The sequence below is a fragment of the Populus nigra genome, chromosome 13, assembly GCF_951802175.1.
Source record: "Populus nigra chromosome 13, ddPopNigr1.1, whole genome shotgun sequence".
Lineage (NCBI taxonomy): Eukaryota > Viridiplantae > Streptophyta > Magnoliopsida > Malpighiales > Salicaceae > Populus > Populus nigra.
The window spans coordinates 2,481,640-2,504,044 of record NC_084864.1 but is presented as its reverse complement, the minus strand read 5'-3'; the positions used below and the strand labels follow the sequence as shown (position 1 = coordinate 2,504,044).

Sequence of the window (22,405 nt, the reverse complement as noted above, 5' to 3'; positions counted from 1 at the left end):
TTTTAGGTTGGAACAACCTGGCCAGTTTGCATGCAACCTCAAGAGAGTGTTGGGGATTTCTCAACAAATAAATAAATAAATAAATTCAAAATTTTCTGAAATGTAAATAATTTTTAAAATGAGAGGAATCTCAATAAGTAATATAATTTTTTTTACTTGAAAGCTAATACATATTTTTTATCAGATAGGCATATCCTGGATCAAATCAAAAATTAGTTTTTAAATAGAAAAAAGTGTGAGTATTGTCTAGATCACTAAAAACTATTCTAGATCACTCAGATCACTAAAAACCTGTTTCTAAATGTGGTAAAGTTTATTTTTTAGTGTGTTTGTAGTGTGGTAGCAGTTGCTTTTCAAATAACTTTTCTTGCTGAAATGCATGTCAATGATTTTTTTTAAAAAAAAATTATTTTTGATATCAGCACATTACAACGATCTAAAACATATAAAACATATTAAATTATAGTAAAAAAATTAAATTTTTTTGGAACACGATTTGTACCGCGTTCCCAAATAATTTTTTAAAGTATTTTTTGTTTGAAAATACATTGAAATAATATTTTTTTAAAAAAATTATTTTTAATATCAACTCATCAAAACAATTTAAAAAAATTAATTTTAAACTATGAATAAAAAATTTTAATTTTTTTAAAAATACTATTGAGATGCAATGCTCGAAATCTCACCAACTATTAGCCAGAACCTTCCTGCCTTTCTCATCTTCAATCAATCTGTCAGCGGTGTGCAATGGACAATTTCATCCATTTCCCCCATGCCTACGTGACTTGGTGTCCCCATCCCCCCCCATCACGTATAAATTCAAATATATAGATATGGATTGCGTATTCATGGCAGCCATAATGCTAGGGCTTTTACGGCTTTGAAATATTATTCTAAAATGAATGCAATGAAATAATTTAAAAATATATATAAAAAATAAGTTATATCAGTATATTAAAATAATTTAAATATTTAAAATAAAAAATAAAAAATAAAAAATAAAAAATAAAAAATTAATTTTTTAAATGATTTTGCAATGCTAGGTGGAAAAGAGAATTTACAAGCAAGAAATGGCAAATATAAGAAGAATATATTGATGTGCTAACGTGTTTAAAAATGTAATAATGATTATTTTTTAAAAGATTTTTTATAATTTAAAAAAAAATTATTTTTGATACAAACATATAAAAAAATAATCTAAAAATATTTAAAAAAATTCAATTCAATTCAATTAATAAAAAATAATAATCAAACATATAGAATTCATGATTTTTGCATCTCGTGGAGCAGAGGGAGGGAGAAGGGTAAAGATAGGGTTATCTTAAGGTGTCCTCGGGACTCCCAATTCCAGACTTGTGGAAAAAGTTTCTCTATCGTCACCTCCATGCATGCCCACATCCCACCATTGAAGGAATAGACCTAAACGTTCGAGGTCATTAGGCTTGTAAAATCCCAATGGATAAAGATTTGAAATTAATTTAATTCTTGAAAATAATTATATATTATTAAGAAAAAAATATTCAGTACATGGAAAGTTGAGAGTTGTTCTCTCTCTTGTATAAAAGTAGAACTTATAAATAATTTTTATAGTAGATCTCATATTTTTACTTTTCTGATTTGAAAATGTACATGCTAAGCAATTATACTTTTTAAGAAAAATAAAATATTATAAATGATATTAACATTAAATAATGATACGTGATGTGAAACTCAATGTTATGAATACATTTATAAATAAAATAAATAAGATAAAGTTGTTAAACATGTGAAATAATAAAAATAAAAATAATTTTAAATTTAATAATTGTATCGAGCTCAAAGTTTACTAGATTGTTTTATTCATCCAGTAAAAAAAAATTCAGTTAATTGTAACTTACCAAGATTTGGAAGGTCTTTAAATTAAGTGCAGAAGATGTTGTTTTAACTAATTTTCTAATTTGTTTCATATTTTCATTACTTTTTCTACTTAATTTTATACTCTTTTATAAATAATTGATCTAACTTTTTCTTCATTAGATTATTAAATAATAGATTTTCTTAGAAAATCAAAATTTTGAATAAAATTATTGACTTTTGATTTAATATTTTAAATTATAAACCGATTTAGATTTTGATCTGTTTGTTTTTGTGTTTCAAAAGCGTTTTTGAAAAAATTTATTTTTTTTTATTTTTTTTCTTTGCTTTAAATTAATATGTATTTATTGTTTTTAGATTATTTTGATGCGCTGATATAACAAAATTGATTTTTTTAAAATTTTAAAAAAATTTATTTTGATACATTTCTGAATGAAAAATACTTTGAAAAGCAACCGCAACCATACTCCTAATATACCTTGTTTTAAATAAAATACTTGACTCAATGTCAATTCAATGATTGGGATTTTAAACCAAGTAAACTATGATTTCATCTAATAATTGGTTGAGAAATCATCCCAATTAAATCTTGAATTCAACCGAAGTTAGGATCTATAGGTAGAAGTAGAGAGAAAACACATTGTTTGAAGAACTACTACACAAATTATAGCATTTCTCTAATAAATAATTATAATTTGGTATTTAAGAAATATTATTAAATAAAAAGTTAAGTTGAAACAAGCAACAATAATCCATACACAATAGATAGTTATTCTCTTAAAGACAAATGAAGGATTTTCATAAAATATAGGGGCGGCTGTCTAACTTGAAAATAAAAGATAATTAAATTATTAAAATTATTGAGAGCTATTGTGATTTTATTAAAATAAATGAAAGGGCACTATTAGAGGATGAATCATCACCATACCATGTCACTGAAGAGAAGGATGGCATGGTTACCTGAATTCTGTTACTCTGTTATTTATTATTTATTGCTTCTGTAATGAGCTGTACATAAAAGGTAGTGTTGACATTGCATAGGATAAGTTAGAATATTCTTTGCTTGTTATATATAATTGGACGAGTTGCATCATTCAATATACACGAGGAATTTCTCTTTGCAATTCTGTTTTTTCTCTATTTCACATTCTTTTGTTTCATGGTATCAAAGCAGCCAATCAATGGCCAACGCTCATAAAGAAAATGATTCTCAGTCTTTCAACAATACAAACCTAAAAAACAAACACCTCAATTTCTCTAACCCTTTCAATCCATTCCGAATTGAGAATGGTGACAACCTAGCTGCTGCTCTTATTTTTGAACTCTTGACTGCTGATAATTATGTCAATTGGTCTCGTATGATTTCTCAAGCTCTTTTCGCGAAGAACAAACTTGCATTTGTTAATGGTACATTGTCTAAACCTACTGATATCTCAGATCCTTTTTTTGAAGCTTGGGAGAGATGCAACGACTTGGTTGTTTCGTGGCTATAGAATTCTGTAAATCCTTTTATCAAATCTAGTCTTGCTTTAGTTGAGGATCCAAAAGTATTGTGGCTGGAACTTAGGGAACGTTTTACCCACCAAAATGGCCCTCAAATTTTTCAACTCAAACATGATTTAGCTAGCTTATCTCAAAACCAAGACAATATCAGTACCTATTTTGGTCATCTTAAAGCATTGTAGGATGAACTTGCTATCTATGATCCCCTTCCCGATTGTGTATGTGGGAAATTAAAAATCCTTCATAATCAATATGACCAAGACTGTGTCATTCAATTCCTTATGGGTTTGTCTGATTCATACTCAAACATCAGAGATCAGATAATGCTACTTGATCCTCTCTCTCATCTCTTAGCCGTGTGCTTTTCATGATCCAACAACAAGAACGACAACATTTGGTGATTCCTTCTATCAAATCCCCTGACCTTATGGCAATCCCTGACCTTATGGCAATGATGGCCAAACCAATGTTTAACTTTAGCAAAAATTTCTCCAAGTCTGCTTCCTAGAAAACTAATCGCCCATACTGCTCTTATTGCAAGCATCCTGGTCATTCTCTTGAAAACTGTTTTAAGTTTGGAAATGTTGATCCATTATAATGCACTCATTGTAATATGACCAGCCACATTGCTGAGAAATGTTATAAACTGCATAGCTACCCCCCCAGTCACAAACTCCATGGGAAAACTAAAGGCATTGCAACAATTATTACTCAATTCTGAGCACTCTCGGATGTTGATCACGAAGAGAATTCAACTGAATCAATGATGCTTACCATAAGTCAATGCCAATAATTACTTTCTCTTTTGCATTTCAAGGAGACTAGTTCAGCCATAGCTTCACTATCTGTTACACAACCATCTTCTTCCTCTCCCACTCCTTACATCAGCAACTCTCATATTTCTGGTATGGCTACTTGCTTCAGCACAAGCACACATTAATCTCATCCCACACACATCTCACCTTGGATTATTGACACTGGGGCGATGGATCATATGATCTGTTCTACCTTCCTTTTTACATATATCACAGCCACCGTTTTCTATCAAGTTAAACTTTCAAATGGCCAAGATGTTCATGTTACCCACATTGGTGTCGTAAGATTATCTGAGCATCTTGTATTAACTCATGTTTAGTGTGTGCCTTCTTTTAACTTCAATTTGCTTTTACCAAACAACTTACTCAACATCATTCTTGTGTCTCATATTTTTATCCAATGCTTGTTTTTTTAGGAGTTAGCATCATGGACAACAATTGGGATGGGTGAAGTTAGAACCAGTCTATACCACCTTCTCAGGTCTTGCGTGTCACCCTCTGATTTGGTTGATGCACTGTCTCACCTTCATCCCTCAATTTCATTTCCTTCTGCTTCCGCTACTCACACTACTTCATTGTGTGATTTATGACATTATCGTTTAGGATACATTTTCCTTTCCAGATTAGCTTTAATCACTGATCTCATTATCACACACAATCGAACATTTCATAATCCAATACCATGTTCAATTTGTCCTTTGGCAAAACAGCGGCTTATTTCTTTTCCAACTGCTGCACATTTTGCTTTAAATAATTTTGATCTTGTCCACTGTGATATATGGGGTCCCAACTCAGTTGCTATAGTGGATGGATCACGTTTCTTTCTTACAATTATTGATGACCACTCTCGGGCAACATGGGTTTATATGCTTAGAAATAAATCTGATACTAGGTCTTGTTTTATAGCTTTTTACAGTTGAATTGAAACTCAATTTCAAACCAAAATCAAAACCATTAGAAGTGACAATGGAGCCGAGTTCCGTATGACATATTTTTTTCAAGCTAAAGGCATTATCCACCAAAGGAGTTGTGTCAACACACCCCAACAAAATGGAAGAGTCGAGAGAAAACATCAACACGTAATGAATATTGTCCGAGCCTTAATGTTTCAATCCCACCTTCCACCCCAATATTGGACTGACTGTGTTCTCACAACAACCTACCTTATTAATCGTACTCCTACCCCTCTTTTTCATAACCAAACACCTTATGAATCTCTTTTTTAAACCCTTCCCCAATACAAACACTTGAGAGTTTTTGGTTGCCTTGCATATGCCTCTACCTTGTCACATGGGCATAAGAAGTTTGATCCTAGAGGACGAGCATGTGTGTTTTTAGGCTATCATTTTGGAGTTAAAGCATATAAATTACTTGATCTACAAACTGATCAATTTTTTTATCCCGAGATGTTCATTTTCATGAATCTATTTTTCCTTTCCATCCTCCCTTTTCGCTTTCTGTTTCACCTTCCAACTCTATTACACATCCTTTGCCTTCTTTACTGCTTCATTCTATCTCTATTCCTACTCCACCACCATCTCATCCTTCTCTCCCCTCCTTTACTCCCTTACCTGCTCTTCCCGATAACCAATCTCCATCTTAAAAAAATTTAGCTCCAAGTTCTCCCCCTCCTACACCTTCCCTACCATAGCCTTTTATTTCTCCCCCTCCATTATCTCCTGCTACATTACCTTCTCCTCCTTCTTCAGTTTCTCCTTTTCGTAGGTTAACTAGAACCAGGCGTGCTCCTGAATACTTGCAGGATTACCATTGTCATCAGACTACTCTAACTCCTCATATCCCGTCGTTGAACCAACTGCTATGTTCCTCTTCAGGTACAGCTTCACCTCTTCATAATACTATTTGTTACCAGCATTTTTCTCCTACTTATCAAGCCTTTTCAACCACTATTTCCACTAATATTGAACCAAAAACATATTCACCAATGAAAACTTGAATTCCACCGAAGTTAGGATCCATAGGTAGAAGTAAAGAGAAAACACATTGTTTGAAGAACTAATGCACCAACTATAGCATTTCTCTAATAAATAATTATGTTATTTCAATGAAAATTAAAGAGATTATCATGGTAAAAAAACAAAAAAATAACGCAGCAGACATTGTTGACCAATATTCAAATTTTAATTATTTTTAAACTATATTTTTTAAAAATTTAAATTTTTTATTTAAAATTAATTTTTTTTATGTTTTTAGATTATTTGATGTCAAAAATAATTTTAAAAATATAAATAAAAAATATTATTTTATATATTTTTAAACGAAAAGTAATGAGAAAATTAAAAAAATTAATTTATATAGATACAGAAACCCTGAGACAGTTTAATGATCAGACATCTATCAGAAATACATTAAAAATTCGAAACAAGAAAAAAAGAAATCGGTTACACATGACTGAAAATGGTGGCATCGTATGAAAAAGAAAAGAGAAGAAAAAAAAGACAGTAGTGATAGCATATGGTGGCAAGGTGTAGTTGCAAAAATGGCCAAATCACCATACGTGCCTTGCAAATGCAGCTCCCAAGGGACAAGTTGCACCCATTTTCTGTCGATATAACAACAGTGCAGAAGAGAGATAGATGAAGAGATAAGATTAAATGGGAAAAACTGATACAAAGATAATAAATTTCTTGATTTTTGTTTTTGTCTTTGTTTTTTCCCTTATCTTCAATGGAATAGTTTTTCTTTTTACTTCCTTTTCACGCAAGGATGCGAACCCTCTTCAGTTATAAATTGAGGAGGTTGGAGAAGCCCTTTGCAGTTGTTCTTACACACATAATACAAAGAAAATAAATTATTCTTTTTTTTTTAGGAAAAAGAGTTCTACCATGGCTGCATCTTACTCAGTGCCTTCATCAATGGTGAGCCTTGACACCACCTTTTTCTTCATTTCTCCTCCTGAAGTTGTATGCATAATATTTGTATTGTTCTTTATCATTTGTCTTTGGATATGTTGTAATTTGAGCTAAGTTAGTGTCTCATTTCATGTGCAAGCACTCGAGTACTTCGTAGATGATGCTTATATGCATACATTTCTCTTGCATGTTCTTGCTGGACATCTTACAAGATCTTTAGAGTGTCTCGAATCCATTTTAGATGGACTATGTGCACCACACGGCAGCGAGAGGACACCCTCTGGAGAGGAGGAAAAATCGTCCTTTCATTTCATAAAAAACTTAAAAAAGCCAACTATATAACTCAAGACCAAATGATGTCCTATCTTGGTGGCATTTTTTGATTAATGGCTGTAGATGATCATTTGCCTCTACTTTGGGATACTTGATTGGCTTGGCAAGACTAAATAATCTTAGTTGTGTGTGCATTTTCATGTGTCACAATGAGTGAGTATTTTGCAACTTGTAAGCAGATAATGGAGGAAGAAAGGAGATTTGAAGCAGAAGTCGCAGAGGTGCAAGCATGGTGGAACTCAGAGAGGTTCAAGCTAACCCGCAGACCATACACAGCAAGAGATGTTGTGGCTTTACGAGGAAACTTGAAGCAAGGCTATGGCTCGAATGAGATGGCTAAGAAGCTGTGGAGAACTCTCAAGACTCACCAAGCCAATGGCACTGCCTCTAGGACTTTTGGTTCACTAGACCCTGTCCAGGTAGCCATGATGGCTAAGCACTTGGACAGCATTTATGTTTCTGGTTGGCAGTGCTCCTCAACACATACCAGCACCAATGAACCAGGTCCTGACCTTGCTGATTACCCCTATGACACAGTCCCTAACAAAGTAGAACATCTGTTCTTTGCGCAACAATATCATGACAGGAAGCAGAGAGAGGCAAGAATGAGCATGAGCCGCGAGGAGAGGGCTAGGACCCCATATGTTGATTACTTAAAGCCAATCATAGCTGATGGTGATACTGGTTTTGGTGCCACTACAGCAACTGTTAAGCTTTGCAAGCTCTTTGTGGAGCGTGGCGCTGCTGGTGTCCATATTGAGGACCAGTCCTCTGTAACCAAAAAATGTGGTCATATGGCTGGTAAGGTGCTTGTTGCTATTAGTGAGCACATTAATAGGCTTGTAGCGGCAAGGCTGCAATTTGATGTCATGGGGGTGGAGACGGTGCTGGTAGCTAGGACTGATGCAGAAGCAGCAAGTTTGATCCAAAGCAATGTGGACGCTAGAGATCACCAGTTCATTTTGGGTGCGACTAATCCAAATCTTAGAGGGAAAAATTTGGCCAATCTTTTGGCAGAAGCAATGGCCGCTGGTAAAACTGGAGCTGAACTTCAAGCCATTGAGGACAACTGGCTTGCAATGGCACAGCTTAAGACATTCTCTGAGTGCGTTATGGACACAATCAAGAGTATGAATATTGGAGAGTACGAGAAGAGGAGGAGATTGAATGAATGGACGAACCATTCTAGCTATGACAAGTGTTTGTCCATTGAACAAGGCCGAGAGATTGCTGAAAGATTGGGTCTTAACAATCTTTTCTGGGACTGGGACTTGCCTCGGACCAGAGAAGGGTTCTATAGGTTTAGAGGGTCTGTGGATGCGGCTATTGTTCGTGGCAGGGCTTTTGCTCCTCACGCTGATCTTATTTGGATGGAGACTGCGGGCCCAGATTTGGCTGAGTGCACCAAGTTTGCAGAAGGTCTGAAATCAATGCACCCTGAGATCATGCTGGCCTATAATCTTTCCCCGTCTTTCAATTGGGATGCATCCGGCATGACCGATGAACAAATGAGGGATTTCATTCCTAGGATTGCTAAGTTGGGGTTTTGCTGGCAGTTCATAACAGTGGCAGGTTTCCATGCTGATGCGCTGGTCACCGACACTTTTGCAAGAGATTATGCTAAGAGGGGAATGCTGGCCTACGTAGAGAGGATTCAGAGGGAGGAAAGGAAAAATGGAGTTGACACCCTTGCGCATCAGAAATGGTCTGGTGCAAATTACTACGATCGGTATCTGAAGACTGTCCAAGGAGGCATTTCTTCCACTGCTGCCATGGGAAAAGGCAAGTCCCACATATTGTTTGTACACTAAAGAAGGAATTGAAGTAGCAACAGCTTGACAATCTTGATATCCTAATTCTGTTTTGCAGGAGTGACTGAGGAGCAATTCAAAGAGACATGGAACAGGCCAGGAGCTCTTGAAATGGGCGGTGCCGGATCTGAAGCGGTTGCTAAGTCAAGGATGTAAGAGCAGAGCTGCTTTTGAGTATGGTTTAAGGATCACTTAGAACTGACCAGTTCCTACACTGTGGAATTGGAAGTGAATAATTTCTGGCAATTACGCCATTCTTGGCTTCTTCTTTTTACCAGCCACATTGTGCTCGTCATCACTTGTTCTAGCTCTGTCTAAAGCCATTGTCAGAACAGGAACTTGTTTATGGTTACTGTAATTCAGTTTCCTTCATATGTTTGCAATACTATATGATGTTTGTGCTCTACGGTACTTGCATTTCTTAGCAGCATGCCTTTATCTTAGAATTTCATATTGAAACCTACTTTAAATCCAAAAAGAAAAGTATATAATTCGATTTCACCTAAGAGACTCTCACAACTTTGAACTAAGAAAATATATTGATTGTCTTAATTAATATAAATCCTTGGAACTTGACATTATATATATGTATGTGTGGAGTATTTCTCTTCATATACATAAGAAAGCAATGACTCCTTTTTTTTTTTTCAAGAAGAAGACTGTTTTTTTTTAATGTGTTTTTGTTTTGTTTTTCAACAAAATGTGAGAGAAGATGAAATGTTAGATAAGTGGAAGAACATTATTATTATTATTATTAAATAATCTAAGATGAAAATGATAGTTGGTTCTCATGTAAGGTATCAACAAAAAAAAATTGTCATTCCCTCCATAGGGCACAACCAATTCTAGTCATGGTTCAGTGGTAAGAGTTTGTAACTAAGAAGTTTGTTCCCTCTGTGATCTCAGGTTCAAGCCCTGTGCTTGCTAATATTGATGGTCACTGAAGACTTACATCGTTGTTAATTTCAGGACCCGTAGGATTAATCGATGTGCGTGCAAAACTCGGACACCCACATTAATAATAATAAAAAAATCTAGTCATGGCCCATGGTATTGTAAGAGATTAGGTTGCTATTTTTCTTTCCGTGGGCAATGTCAACACCTTATCTTGCTATTTCTTTCTTTTTAATATTTTTTTTCTCAACAAAAAGGAAATTAAAGCTGTTTTTGGGAATAGATTGTGTTGTTTTTCTTGAACTACTATATAAAAGAAAAATAAACAGAGAAATTAATGTTTTATATGATGTGAAAAATAGAGAGAAAGGATTCCCATTAATGAAAGCTTTTATACACTCAATATATGAGTTTTCACACCAAAAACAAACCAAATTCACCCAAGATAGGAAAGAAACAAATGAATTCTCAAAAAGGGAAAAAAGAAGGGGGCAAGAAATATTGACACACACGAAAATGTGAACTCTTTCCAATCAATTATAGCTACCAACGCTATAATTATTGGGTTTTTTTTCAATATTATATACCCAACAAAAATAAAAATAAAATTATTTGAGAGTCTTTAAAATTAAACAAATCTATAATTATTTAAAAATTTATTACATAAAGATTTGATCTTTTTCGACTTTAAATGATTCTTTAAATATTGAGTTGTCACATATTATAAGTCATCAGTCTTTAATAGTAATCCACGTGAACTATCAATAAAAAATATTTTAAATCCCTATTTAAGAAAGAGGGATTGTTATGCCTAAAGTGTTAGTTCTCTATTCTATGACATACATAGTTTTTCTGTTTAACAAACAATATTTTCTAAATAAGAAGCATAACTAGATTTATAGGAAAATCTGAAAAATCCTATAAATTGAAAAAATATTCTCCTGAATAATATTCATATATTAATTTAGGATAATTTTAGTAATTAACTTAATCAAGTCTTTACTTGATTTTTCTAGGTCTAGAAATATAATCTCTGTATTAAATATATTCTAGTCTTTAATTTCTAAAATATATTTTAGTCAAGTCATATTTAATTAAATCATCATAGTTTAATTTCTGACTAATGGTTTTTAATGTGTGTTATCTATTAGGTTCCTAACATGTTGACCCAAATATAAATTATAATTCTAATTAAATAAATTAAACAATTTATTTAATCATCAATTCAATAATTGATTAATTTATATTTGAAGATCAGGTGCATTGTCTAGCAACGTGTCATGATCCCCTAAATATTATAAAAGTTTTTAGTGGTTTTACTTACTCGTTCCTCAGTGTAATTAATATCATTTCATCAATAATGTTCCGATTTAACATTAAAGTATAGAGTATGTCTGCACATGTTAAATCATGTTTATTCTCTACATAATAATCATTAATTGTTTGAATAAGATTTGAAATTTTTTTACATCCAAACACCTTGGGTGTGGCGTTGTTGCTAGACCCAAGGCCTATGAGGCTAGCAAGCTTGTCAGACCTAAAGCTCATTAGTGCATACCCAAGTTTTTTAAAGTGTGGCAATCACGCAAGACCCAAGATACATGGGTCTAGCAAGCTTACCAGGCCCAAGGCTTGTGGGTGCAGACCCAAGTTTCTTGGGTCTGGCAAGCATGCCAAACCTATCGTGATTGGGTCGGGCAAGTATGTCAAACCTATGTTTTTTGAGTCTAGCAACCTAACATGTTTAAATTTTTTTAAAAAAAAACATAACTGCCCTAATCAATATCAGATGCAAAATTCATCCACAATCCCCTGAATCTAGCAAAATCCAAAAGAAATAATTAAAATAAAAAACTCAACAAAGTCATAGAGTACTTATACCAACCTAGTGTAGTGATAGAGTACTTATACATGACCAAAACAAAGAGAAACAACAAAGAAATCACTGTTAGCCCGTGCAAAATCAACCAAAATCCCATCCAACTGAACCAACTAACTATCCCCGATACCGATAAACACTGCTCCAATCCACAGTAAAAACACTCATAATTTATATTACATAGCTGGGCTCTTTTAGTTTTGTTATAATAATTTACACTAGAGTTTTAATAAAATCTGATTTTTTTTATCTAAATTTTTTTTATGTTTTTGGATTGTTTTGATGTCAAAAATTATTTTTTAAAAATAAAAAATATTATTTAATATATTTTTAAATAAAATAACATTGAAAAACAATCATTAAAATACTCGCATGTATAAAAAAAAAAACGTTTTTGCTAGGAAACCACAGAATTTGTCCGATTTTTGCAATGCTATCCTAGACCACAACACGTCAGGAAGGACCCACTCCATTTTCTTGAAGATAAGTATTCTTCGTCTTTAAGAAAATAAAGAAAGAAAGATAAGGATGCCAATCATCAATGACTATGTCCACGATATTGGCTTCTCACCAACCGCTTTTTCCTCATGTCACGGATGACGTCGGACTAAATTCTCAATATTTTAGAGCTAATATTTATTTTTAGAATAAAGTCCTTCCTTCCCTTAAATCAAAGTTTATATTCTTCTTAAAAAGCGACAAATTGATGCTTATATAAATTAATAATCAACTAGATTACATCATTATGCTAAGAAATTTTAAGAATTGTTGTAAGTTTATTGCTATTTTTTTCTTTTTTTCATTTTAAAATAAAGATATTTTCAAATCAAATTGAGATTTTATTTTATTTTATTTTGCATAGTTTTAAGGATATGTTTTTATATTAATTTGATGCGTTTAAAATATTAAATAAATGACAATGCTCAAATGAATTGAATATTACTATTTTAATTACTTTAATAATAATACTTTGGTTTGTTCATGCGCACGTTATACGGGTTTGTTATTTTTTAAATATATTAAAATAATTTTAATTTATATTTTTTAAATATTAACTTATTAAAATCATAAGAAAATATTAATATAATATTTAAAATACTACCAATTTCCACATAAATTAGGCACCACTAGTTTTTTTCTTTAAAAAGATTCTCTGTGTCGGTAGGATGAGATGAGCGCGTGCAAACACACACGCCAGAAAAGAGTGCTTCACCTCTCTTTTTCTCCAGGGTATTCTCGTAACATCCTCTATAATTTCTACTATAAAGCAGAACCTCGAGCCCCGAGTTCCTCACAATTCCGATAATAGCAATCAGCCAATACAAAAAAATCCCTGAAAAATCTCTTTCAATTCTCAATCACTCGATGTAAGTTTCGTTCCTAAATTTCTCTTGAATATTGGTTGATTGCTTAATCTTTGGTGTGATTGGTTGATTGTATCGTGTTTTCGATTTGATTAGAAATCGTTTTCTTTTTCTTGATTTTGATCGATTTTCGAAGGACCTGTCTTTTCTTTAGAATTTATATAAATATTTGGGATTTGTTTCTTTATGGACATGATGATTGCTTTCAATTTGGTTAAAAACAAGATGACAGATAATTTTGTAGGTTATATCTTGTTCCTTGATTGAAAAAAATTTAATTATTATTTGGAAAGGCATGATTTTTTAATGGTTCTTATGATTTTGTGGGTTTGGCATAGGCTTCCGTTTTGATTGATTTCTATTTTGAGGGTAGCTGAATTGATTGATATGGGAAAGATTTTGTTAAAGAGTCTGAATTTGTGTGGTGGATGTGTTTATCTTTTTGATAATATTATAGGATCCATTGACGCATGATGAATTTGTGGGGCTATGAAAAATGGTTTTTTTTATTTCCTGTAATTAAAGTTGGCTGATCTTTTCTTTGTGTTTGTTATATGTGACCAGATGCAGATTTTTGTGAAAACTCTCACTGGCAAGACCATCACCCTCGAGGTGGAAAGCTCTGACACAATCGACAATGTAAAAGCTAAGATCCAGGACAAGGAAGGGATTCCCCCAGATCAGCAAAGGTTGATCTTTGCTGGGAAGCAACTAGAGGATGGACGCACACTCGCTGACTACAACATCCAGAAGGAGTCCACCCTCCACTTGGTGCTTCGACTTAGAGGTGGTATGCAGATCTTTGTGAAGACTTTGACTGGGAAGACCATCACCTTGGAGGTGGAGAGCTCCGACACCATTGATAATGTCAAGGCCAAAATCCAGGATAAGGAGGGCATCCCTCCAGACCAACAGAGGCTCATCTTTGCTGGCAAGCAGCTCGAGGATGGACGTACTCTAGCTGACTACAACATCCAGAAGGAATCCACCCTTCACTTGGTGCTCCGCCTTCGTGGTGGTATGCAAATTTTTGTGAAGACTTTGACTGGGAAGACCATCACCTTGGAGGTGGAGAGCTCCGACACCATTGATAATGTCAAGGCTAAAATCCAAGATAAAGAGGGCATCCCTCCAGACCAACAGAGGCTCATCTTTGCTGGCAAGCAACTCGAGGATGGGCGCACTCTCGCTGATTACAACATCCAGAAGGAGTCCACCCTTCATTTGGTGCTTCGCCTCCGTGGTGGTATGCAGATCTTTGTCAAAACCCTCACTGGGAAGACTATAACCCTGGAAGTTGAGAGCTCGGACACCATTGACAATGTGAAGGCCAAAATCCAAGATAAGGAGGGGATCCCACCTGACCAGCAAAGGTTGATCTTCGCTGGAAAGCAGCTTGAAGATGGAAGGACCTTAGCTGATTACAACATTCAGAAGGAATCCACTCTTCACTTGGTGCTGCGCCTTCGTGGAGGAATGCAAATCTTTGTCAAGACCCTGACTGGAAAAACCATCACCCTGGAGGTTGAGAGTTCAGACACCATTGATAATGTGAAGGCTAAAATCCAGGACAAGGAGGGGATTCCACCAGACCAGCAGAGACTGATCTTTGCTGGGAAGCAGCTTGAAGATGGAAGGACCCTGGCAGATTACAACATACAGAAGGAGTCCACTCTACACCTTGTGCTTCGCCTCCGCGGTGGTTTCTAAGCTGGTGATGAATCTGTGAAGTTTCTGAATTACTATGTACGTTTGCTGTTTTGCTATTGTTTTCCATGTCTGGTTTAAAGAAGTGGGAAACTTGTCTTTGATTCTCTGCAATAAATTTCATCTTTTGAACAAAGATATACCTGATTGTCTTTGAATCTCACCAAAAAATCTACACTAGTAGTTTGTACCGGCTAATTTTTAGGCCCCTTCAAATATTTCTCGATTGCTGCTCAGTGAAGAACCTTTTTTAAAAATTCTACAAATTTACACGTATCCAAATTAGATTGCTTGAATGTGCTTCTGGGAAAACTCTTAGTTGTGCTTAAAGTTTCACTGGATGAAAGTCGAAACCATGATATCTACTTTGCCATTGCCTTAGGTGAAGTTTTAACATTACTTTCTGTAGTTCATGCAAACAGTTGGATTTCTTGGCTGTGCTTTCTACAATTTCAAGTTGATTTTTAATGCTACAGAATAAAACATCTGCTTTAAAAAAAAATATTAAATGATAAATTAAAAAACAAAAACAAAAAATTGAGGTGCTAATAAAAGAAAGCGATATAAATGTAAATATTTTATTTTGATTGTGTATTTTTGTTCTATGTGGAGATTTACTTTATTACTAAATATGTATGATTTTTGTTTATATTACAAGTAACTGGGAAGAATTTAAAGATAAATTATAATGATTTTTTGAAGGTATTAAGAAATTATCCAAATCATCATTAAAGAAATTAATCACTATGTAAAAAATAACTAAATTAAACAATAACGTTTGTGATATTGATTAAAAATTAAACTAAGGAAACTAATAAAAAACAAAATAAAGGCTAGAAGTTATTAGGATTGGAAGGCTACGCCGGTGCCCCTAGCTTAAGGAAAAAGCACAAGCGTGCCGCTTGGAAGTTTTTATTCCGCGTATAACTAGAAGTCTCAATTTTTGTTTAGAATGTAATCTCTTTAAAAATGTATTAAAATAAAATTATATAAAAATAATTTTTTTTATTTTTTAAAATTATTTTTAATATTAGCATATTAAAATAATTTAAAAATATATAAAATAATTTTATTTTAAACAAAAAAAATTAAAATTTTTTAAATTACATTCTCAAACACATTCTAAATATCTCAACCTTCAAGGTTTATTAGATTCTTTAAATTCTTTAAAATTTTTCTCAGTATGAAAATATTCATACATATGTTCTCTTTACCCTTTCTCTCCATTCTTTAAAAATTTCTCTAAATATATATGTTGACATAGGTTCCTCTCATCTTCTCACGTTTCTATCGATCTTCTAGAAAAATTTTAAAATATAAAGGATTATTTTTTTCGAGTTCCTCTCAATTTTTTATAAAAAATTTTAAGTATATGATCTCTCATTGAGTTTCTCCCTAGCCTATTAATTAGAAACTTTGTGTCAATATCCTCGTTAAACCTTAAAATTTTTTATAAATACAGACTCTTTCATGGATTTCTCCACCTGCTAGAAAACTTCTCTGTATGGGTTGCTCCATGATTCTCCCTCTATATGCATAGAAATTCCTTTTCAATCATCGTATATGCCTCTAAATACGAGTTTTTTGATATATGACTCTAGGGTTTCCACCTTTCTTCTCATACGAATAAGATTCAACAAACTCGTTGTACCATATATTTTTACAAAGTATTTATATATAAAATATAATAAAGACTTTGGAGCTATCCATAAACCTAAATTTAATGGTTCTAAACCCCCTCAAGTTTAAAAAACCCATGGTCCCTCTTGGACTTAACTTTGAATAAGAACTTAAAATAACGAGTTCAAGAAAAAAAGCTCAGCTCTCATAGGTTTAACCTAGAAAAAAAATCTAATTTTTTTATAGATTCAATTATATTTTCAATCTTATTCTCTCTCTGTATCTTTAGATATATACATGATTGTAATGTAAAAAAACATCTCAACCTTAATCATGTTTATTGTAATGCTTAGCCATTATTAATAGCACTTGATTGGTTACATCTTTCCAATTAATTTGGGGGATAATAACAATATGTCCCTCCTAGACTCTAAAACAAGTAGTCAACTGTAGACAGGCCAGATGGAGGAGACCACGGCACTTGAGTGACAACCATGTACCCTTCATACTCAAATGCAACATCTCTTCCATCAATCTTGCAGGATCTTGGTTTCTCAGAAGCAAAGACCCTCATTTCTCCGCTTCCCTTGATGCCAATCTGGACTGAGCTATTGGAATCATTAGTATAGGCCAATGACTGGATAGCACCACCGGTGTTGAGCATGTTCACTAAACCTATAGGAGCAAATTGGGCTGGTTTTCCAGCCAAGGTGGTGACCGGGGACACTGTGATGAGCTCAAAATTGAATGGTTCTAGTGCTATTTCAATGTTCTCGTGTGCCTTGGAGAGAACCAACTTCTTAGACTTGGACAAGTACATGGCAAAGATTTGCACTCCTTCAATGGAAATTGGGTTCTTGCCACTATTCCATTCTATGTCTCTGGGGTTGGTCTTAGCGGTCACCGAGTGAGAAAATTGGGCTGCACATTTGTTGCGTCTAGTCTCCCGGCACCATCCTCCTCCTTGGCAGTTAAATGTTCCAATAACTCCAGTAAACTGTTGCAAAGAAAGCATAAAACAAAGAAAATCATTTTTGGTGTAGGACAAGATGAGCATGTGTTAATATTGTATCAAAATTGCTTACCTTGTTGAGGTTCCAAATCTTGAGCATGGTGTTGCCATCATGCAGAGGATCCTCAAAGAGGCAATCCCTGGTGGGAAGCGCATAGTAGTTGCACCGGAGAATTGAGCCGTCTGGCAGCACTAGCCTCCTGAGCAGTGGGAAATTGTGCTTCCCAACAGAGTCACTAACGTAAATCGGGCCACCGGAAATCGCCCTTGAAGCAGCGTGGAATTCAGCACAAGGATGAGTAGACTGGAACATATCCCAATCTGGGTGAATGAAGTTGCCCATCCACAAACTGTTGTAAGCACAGTGCACCATGTGACACCCTTGGAGCCAAAATGTGCCGTTTGGATCACCAGATGGATCGGTGCACCAGAAGTCATCACCTGTTGACACAATATGAACATCTTATACTATGAATTTAGCATGATTTACTGTATATATATAAAGGAACTATAGCCTAACATTGATCTTTATCTCTAAGAAGCACCCAAAGTTGCAGAAAGTCGACATGTTTCGAAGCAGGAGGCAATGGGAAAAGAAACAAAATTGATGCGTAAAAGACCCCATCATCACGCAAGCATTGAATCAATGCTAGATAATGACTTGGTGATGGATATGGGGTTGCAATTGCCCGTTCTCTATAATTAAAATATCAAAAATTAATCAGAATTAATCCCTTGAAGATCACGAAATCTTAGATGCCACCACCAACTACCTTGCCAGAAAGACAACCACACGTATAAAACTCAATCTGATAAGTTAATATGACTAATCTATAATTTAAAACCTAATCTCAGTTGATTTTTAGTTTTAATTGGTTTTGATATTCATCCAGCGATTTGATAAGAGAAAATTACAGTGATCATTCAATAATTTAATTATTTTTATCCTTGTTTCTCGGGTTTTGAAAAATTATAATTTACATTATAAATTTTGTTGCAAAGTAAGAATTTACATCCTCTTAGTTTATTTTATAACTATAAAAAAAAATATAAACTATAATTTTATATAAAAACAACTAAATTATAAAATAATCAGAGTAATTTTTTCATTTGATAATTTTACCTGATCAAATTCAATCTAATTTTAGTCGGGTTAAATTATTTTTATGATAAACTCAAGTTGACTCGACAATTAAATAATCTAGATTTTTTTTATATCTAGTAATTGTTTGTCTTACTTTTTAAAAATATTTTAAAAAAAATTAAAATTTTTATTTTTTAATTTATTTTACTTTAAATTATTTTTTTTAATATTTTTATATCGTTTTGATATTTTAATGTTAAAAATAATTTTTTAAAATATAAAATATATATTATTTAATATATTTTTAAATTAAAAAATACTTTAAAAAATAATAATTTCAAACACTTGCTAGATGCGAGAACCATGATGCCAGCAATACACGACCCACACATCTCAGTAGAGCATCCCCTAGCATCTGTCCATGTATTTTATTAAAATAACTTTTTTCTTTTCGCAAATGAGAAGTTCTATCTTCCGTTCCAATTAAAATATAAACTAGAAAAAATTAAATAATTAAGCACACTGCCTACGTGTCCATAATAAATAATTTAAGAGACATACCGACACGACCAAGAGAGATGGCCTCTGTTCCAAGGAACATGAAGTCGTTGCAGTGTTCCATGCTAGCTATGACACCATTCCCTTTGAAGTGCTTCCTCACCGAAGCAGTCAATGCCTTGTAATATGCCTTAGCCAGGTCAACTCTTCCGCCATGGTCTTCACACAACATTTCCAGCAACTGCGCAGCATGGCAGATTAATTATGTATATAACTAATTAAAAACCATCTAATTAAGCCCCGTAATTAACAAATAAATGCAAGATCTTGGACTGCATGATCCTTTTCTTATCCTGTTGATTTCTTGATTAAGGGGGAAATCAGAGTGAAAGAAAACGAGATGGTTGACTTTTTGTTGAGACAAAAACGACCGTATTTATTAAAAAACAATTACTTGGTGCTATAAAATTGCCGACCAAAGATGTCCAAAGTCAAAGCATGGAAACAATCAACACGACTGAGATATGTTTGGTCGAAAGTTCAACAAAAAAAAATATAGCGAACCTAGCTAGCACGGAACTTTGTATTGTATTGGAATTAAAATAATATAAATTATATTTTAAAATTTAACTTAATAATTTAAGATTTTGATTTAAATTAATTTTTTAATATAATATCAAAATCTTAATAACCAAGCGATGGTCACAAGTTTGAATCTTATTATTTTTGTTTATTTGATAAAAAAAATTAATCATAAAGTAATGTGAGTTTATGCAAGTTTCAAGTCCAAAAAGCTTTAGAGAATAATATAAATTATATCTTGAACTTTACATAATTACTTAAACTATTGGGTTGAGATAATTTTTGACAAATCTCACATGATTAGTGAGGTGACAATAAAAATTTAAAATCTAGGGCTTCATTTCAGCAGAATTTTTAGATAAATAGGATAAAATATTGACTTGATTTTACTTAGTTGATCCAATTGAATTTTTTGTGACGACCTGTCAAACTTGATTAGGTGAATTTTTTTTATAAAAAATAAAAAATTGTTGTTTTAATAAAATTAATTGGTCTAAATTAATTTGGCAACTTATAAATTAACCAAATAATCCAGTAATTCAAGTCTTTTTTTAGTTTATCCCTGAGTTGATCTAAAAAAAAACACTCTTGACTGATTATTAGTATTGGGATTTCTATTTTGTTTGAAATAATTCACGAAGGAATTTAGTCCTCCCTTTAATATATATAGTAGCTGGCTAGGTTAATAGAAAACTTACATGAATAACGTCCACCTTGACGCCGTCAATCCCAACTTTCGCCAAGTGTGAATGAATTCCGTCGTACATCTGATCTACAATCTCAGGCAGCACAAGCCCCACGCCATTGTTCACAATCTTATCGACGGCCAGATCTTCCATTGTCATCTCCAATCCCGGTGATAATTTTGGCTTAACAACTTGTGTTGGTGGCAAACCAGGGACATTAGGCCTTAGCCCACCCCAGTATCCACAGAGCGCATGCCACACGTAGACATAGTCCACGGTGTTAAACTCTTCCTTTAGGTCCTTAATAAAAGCCCCCATGCCTTTATTATCGGCACCGGCAGCCAAGCTCTTATGACTCTCGTAGTCCCTGAATTTGTAATTCTCTTGGAACCTCACTAGCCTGCATGGCATTTGTTCACCTGCACCAACAGCAGCATTCATGCCTTCTTCTGTGATGGGGTCCTCATCATGACTAATGGATTGCCAACCATCATCAATCAGCACAAGTCCAGGCGGGCACCCACCGTCAACAAGACCCTTAACACCATCCCAGACACCTTGAGGATGCACGTTAAGATAGAATGCATCCCAAGTACACCAGCCAAACTTATCCACGATACCTGGAGGAGTTTTCTCCTCCAAAAGCTTGAAAGTACCCAGATGCACCCTAACCGCCTCCATGGCTTCCTTCACCAAATTGTATGGATCATCACCTGCATGCAAATAAACAACACTCCGGAATCCGGCACCACAAACCTTTGTGGACCCACTTTCCACACAAACGTCAACGTTGTCGTCGTCGCCCGGCTGGAGAGAAGCCCGGAAAGGCCCCTCAAGAAGAGGAAGAAGGAGAACGTAGGGTCTTCCTGAATCATCAGACTTATCAAGCATGACAATTTGAGTCTCGTGCTCAAGGTCTCTGCCGTTGGAGCCAACCCAGTGGGTTGTCCACCAGACCTTGAACCTGAATATGCTCATGAACTTTATGCTCTTCAATTTCCCAATATGGACAACGTGCCTGTTTTTTGATTCTTTCGAATCGAACCCCACAAAGGATCCGGCGTTGTCGCATATTGTTTTTTCAGTGAGTGTAGCAGGCGAGGGACTGAGGGTTATATTATCAGGGACATCAGAGAGAAAAATGTGGCCATTGACCACAAAGTTTGATCCCTCAAGAGAGATCAAAGACGGGTTATTTCCATCAACCAGTCCTGAAGCACCAGAACCAGATTTTCTTACGCTCGGAACCATTGTTGATCAAGAACGGACTGCCTTCAAAGAAAGAGAGCAATACAGAGAGTAAGGAGTAGGGTAGTACAGTTTGTGGTGAGAAGCAGAGAGCCAAGTGTGGTTATATATATTGAAGACTGTGAGACTGAAAAGCAAAATGGAATTGAAAAGGAAGAAGAAAAGAATGGAGAAAGGAGATTCTACGTGATCTTTAAAGGAAGTAGTTAGCTTGTTTGCTTTGTGCTTGGTTGAATTTGAGCTTGCTTGATTTCTGTTATGCTCAACTCAAATGGTAATTGCCTTATTTATAGGCAAGCTCTTGAATTAAAAAAAAATAAAATTGAGTGAGGAAGGTGAAGTGGTGTTTCCTATTAGGTGACTGGACCAACGAGATTAGTGATTCCCATAAATTTATATAAGAATTCTTTATTTAAGATTATCAAGTAATCTTTAAAAAATACATCTGTAGATCTTTTTTCTTATCCTACTCGCGGTACAATTATTCCATCTATCCAAGATTAATATAAAAATATATATATTACTTTCAACCATATTTATAAAACCGATAATTTATAAAAACCAGATTGATTTAGCTGGTTGATTCAAGTTTTGGTTAACCAGAACCTGAATTGATCGAGGTTGAAAAGAAAAAAAAACTTA

At 34.1% G+C, this 22,405-nt stretch overlaps 3 protein-coding genes across 3 annotated transcripts; 2 read left to right on the top strand and 1 right to left on the bottom strand.

The window, feature by feature from the left end:
- The first annotated feature begins 7,018 nt into the window (after window positions 1-7,018).
- On the top strand, window positions 7,019-9,475 carry LOC133671272 (isocitrate lyase). The gene is made up of 3 exons (XM_062091994.1): window positions 7,019-7,051; window positions 7,558-9,160; window positions 9,248-9,475. The coding sequence occupies exons 1-3, from the start codon at window positions 7,019-7,021 to the stop codon at window positions 9,343-9,345; spliced, it is 1,734 nt and encodes a 577-aa protein (XP_061947978.1). The 3' UTR covers window positions 9,346-9,475.
- A 3,700-nt stretch (window positions 9,476-13,175) lies between these two features.
- On the top strand, window positions 13,176-15,169 carry LOC133671273 (polyubiquitin). Its single transcript, XM_062091995.1, has 2 exons — window positions 13,176-13,329; window positions 13,891-15,169. Exon 2 carries the CDS (start codon window positions 13,891-13,893, stop codon window positions 15,034-15,036), a length of 1,146 nt encoding a protein of 381 aa, XP_061947979.1. The 5' UTR covers window positions 13,176-13,329; the 3' UTR covers window positions 15,037-15,169.
- Window positions 15,170-17,009: 1,840 nt separating this feature from the next.
- On the bottom strand, window positions 17,010-22,041 carry LOC133671569 (probable galactinol--sucrose galactosyltransferase 5). The gene is made up of 4 exons (XM_062092347.1): window positions 20,528-22,041; window positions 19,311-19,488; window positions 17,739-18,106; window positions 17,010-17,650 (listed from the first exon to the last, which is right to left on the bottom strand). The coding sequence occupies exons 1-4, from the start codon at window positions 21,764-21,766 to the stop codon at window positions 17,084-17,086; spliced, it is 2,352 nt and encodes a 783-aa protein (XP_061948331.1). The 5' UTR covers window positions 21,767-22,041; the 3' UTR covers window positions 17,010-17,083.
- Between the last annotated feature and the right edge of the window lie 364 nt (window positions 22,042-22,405).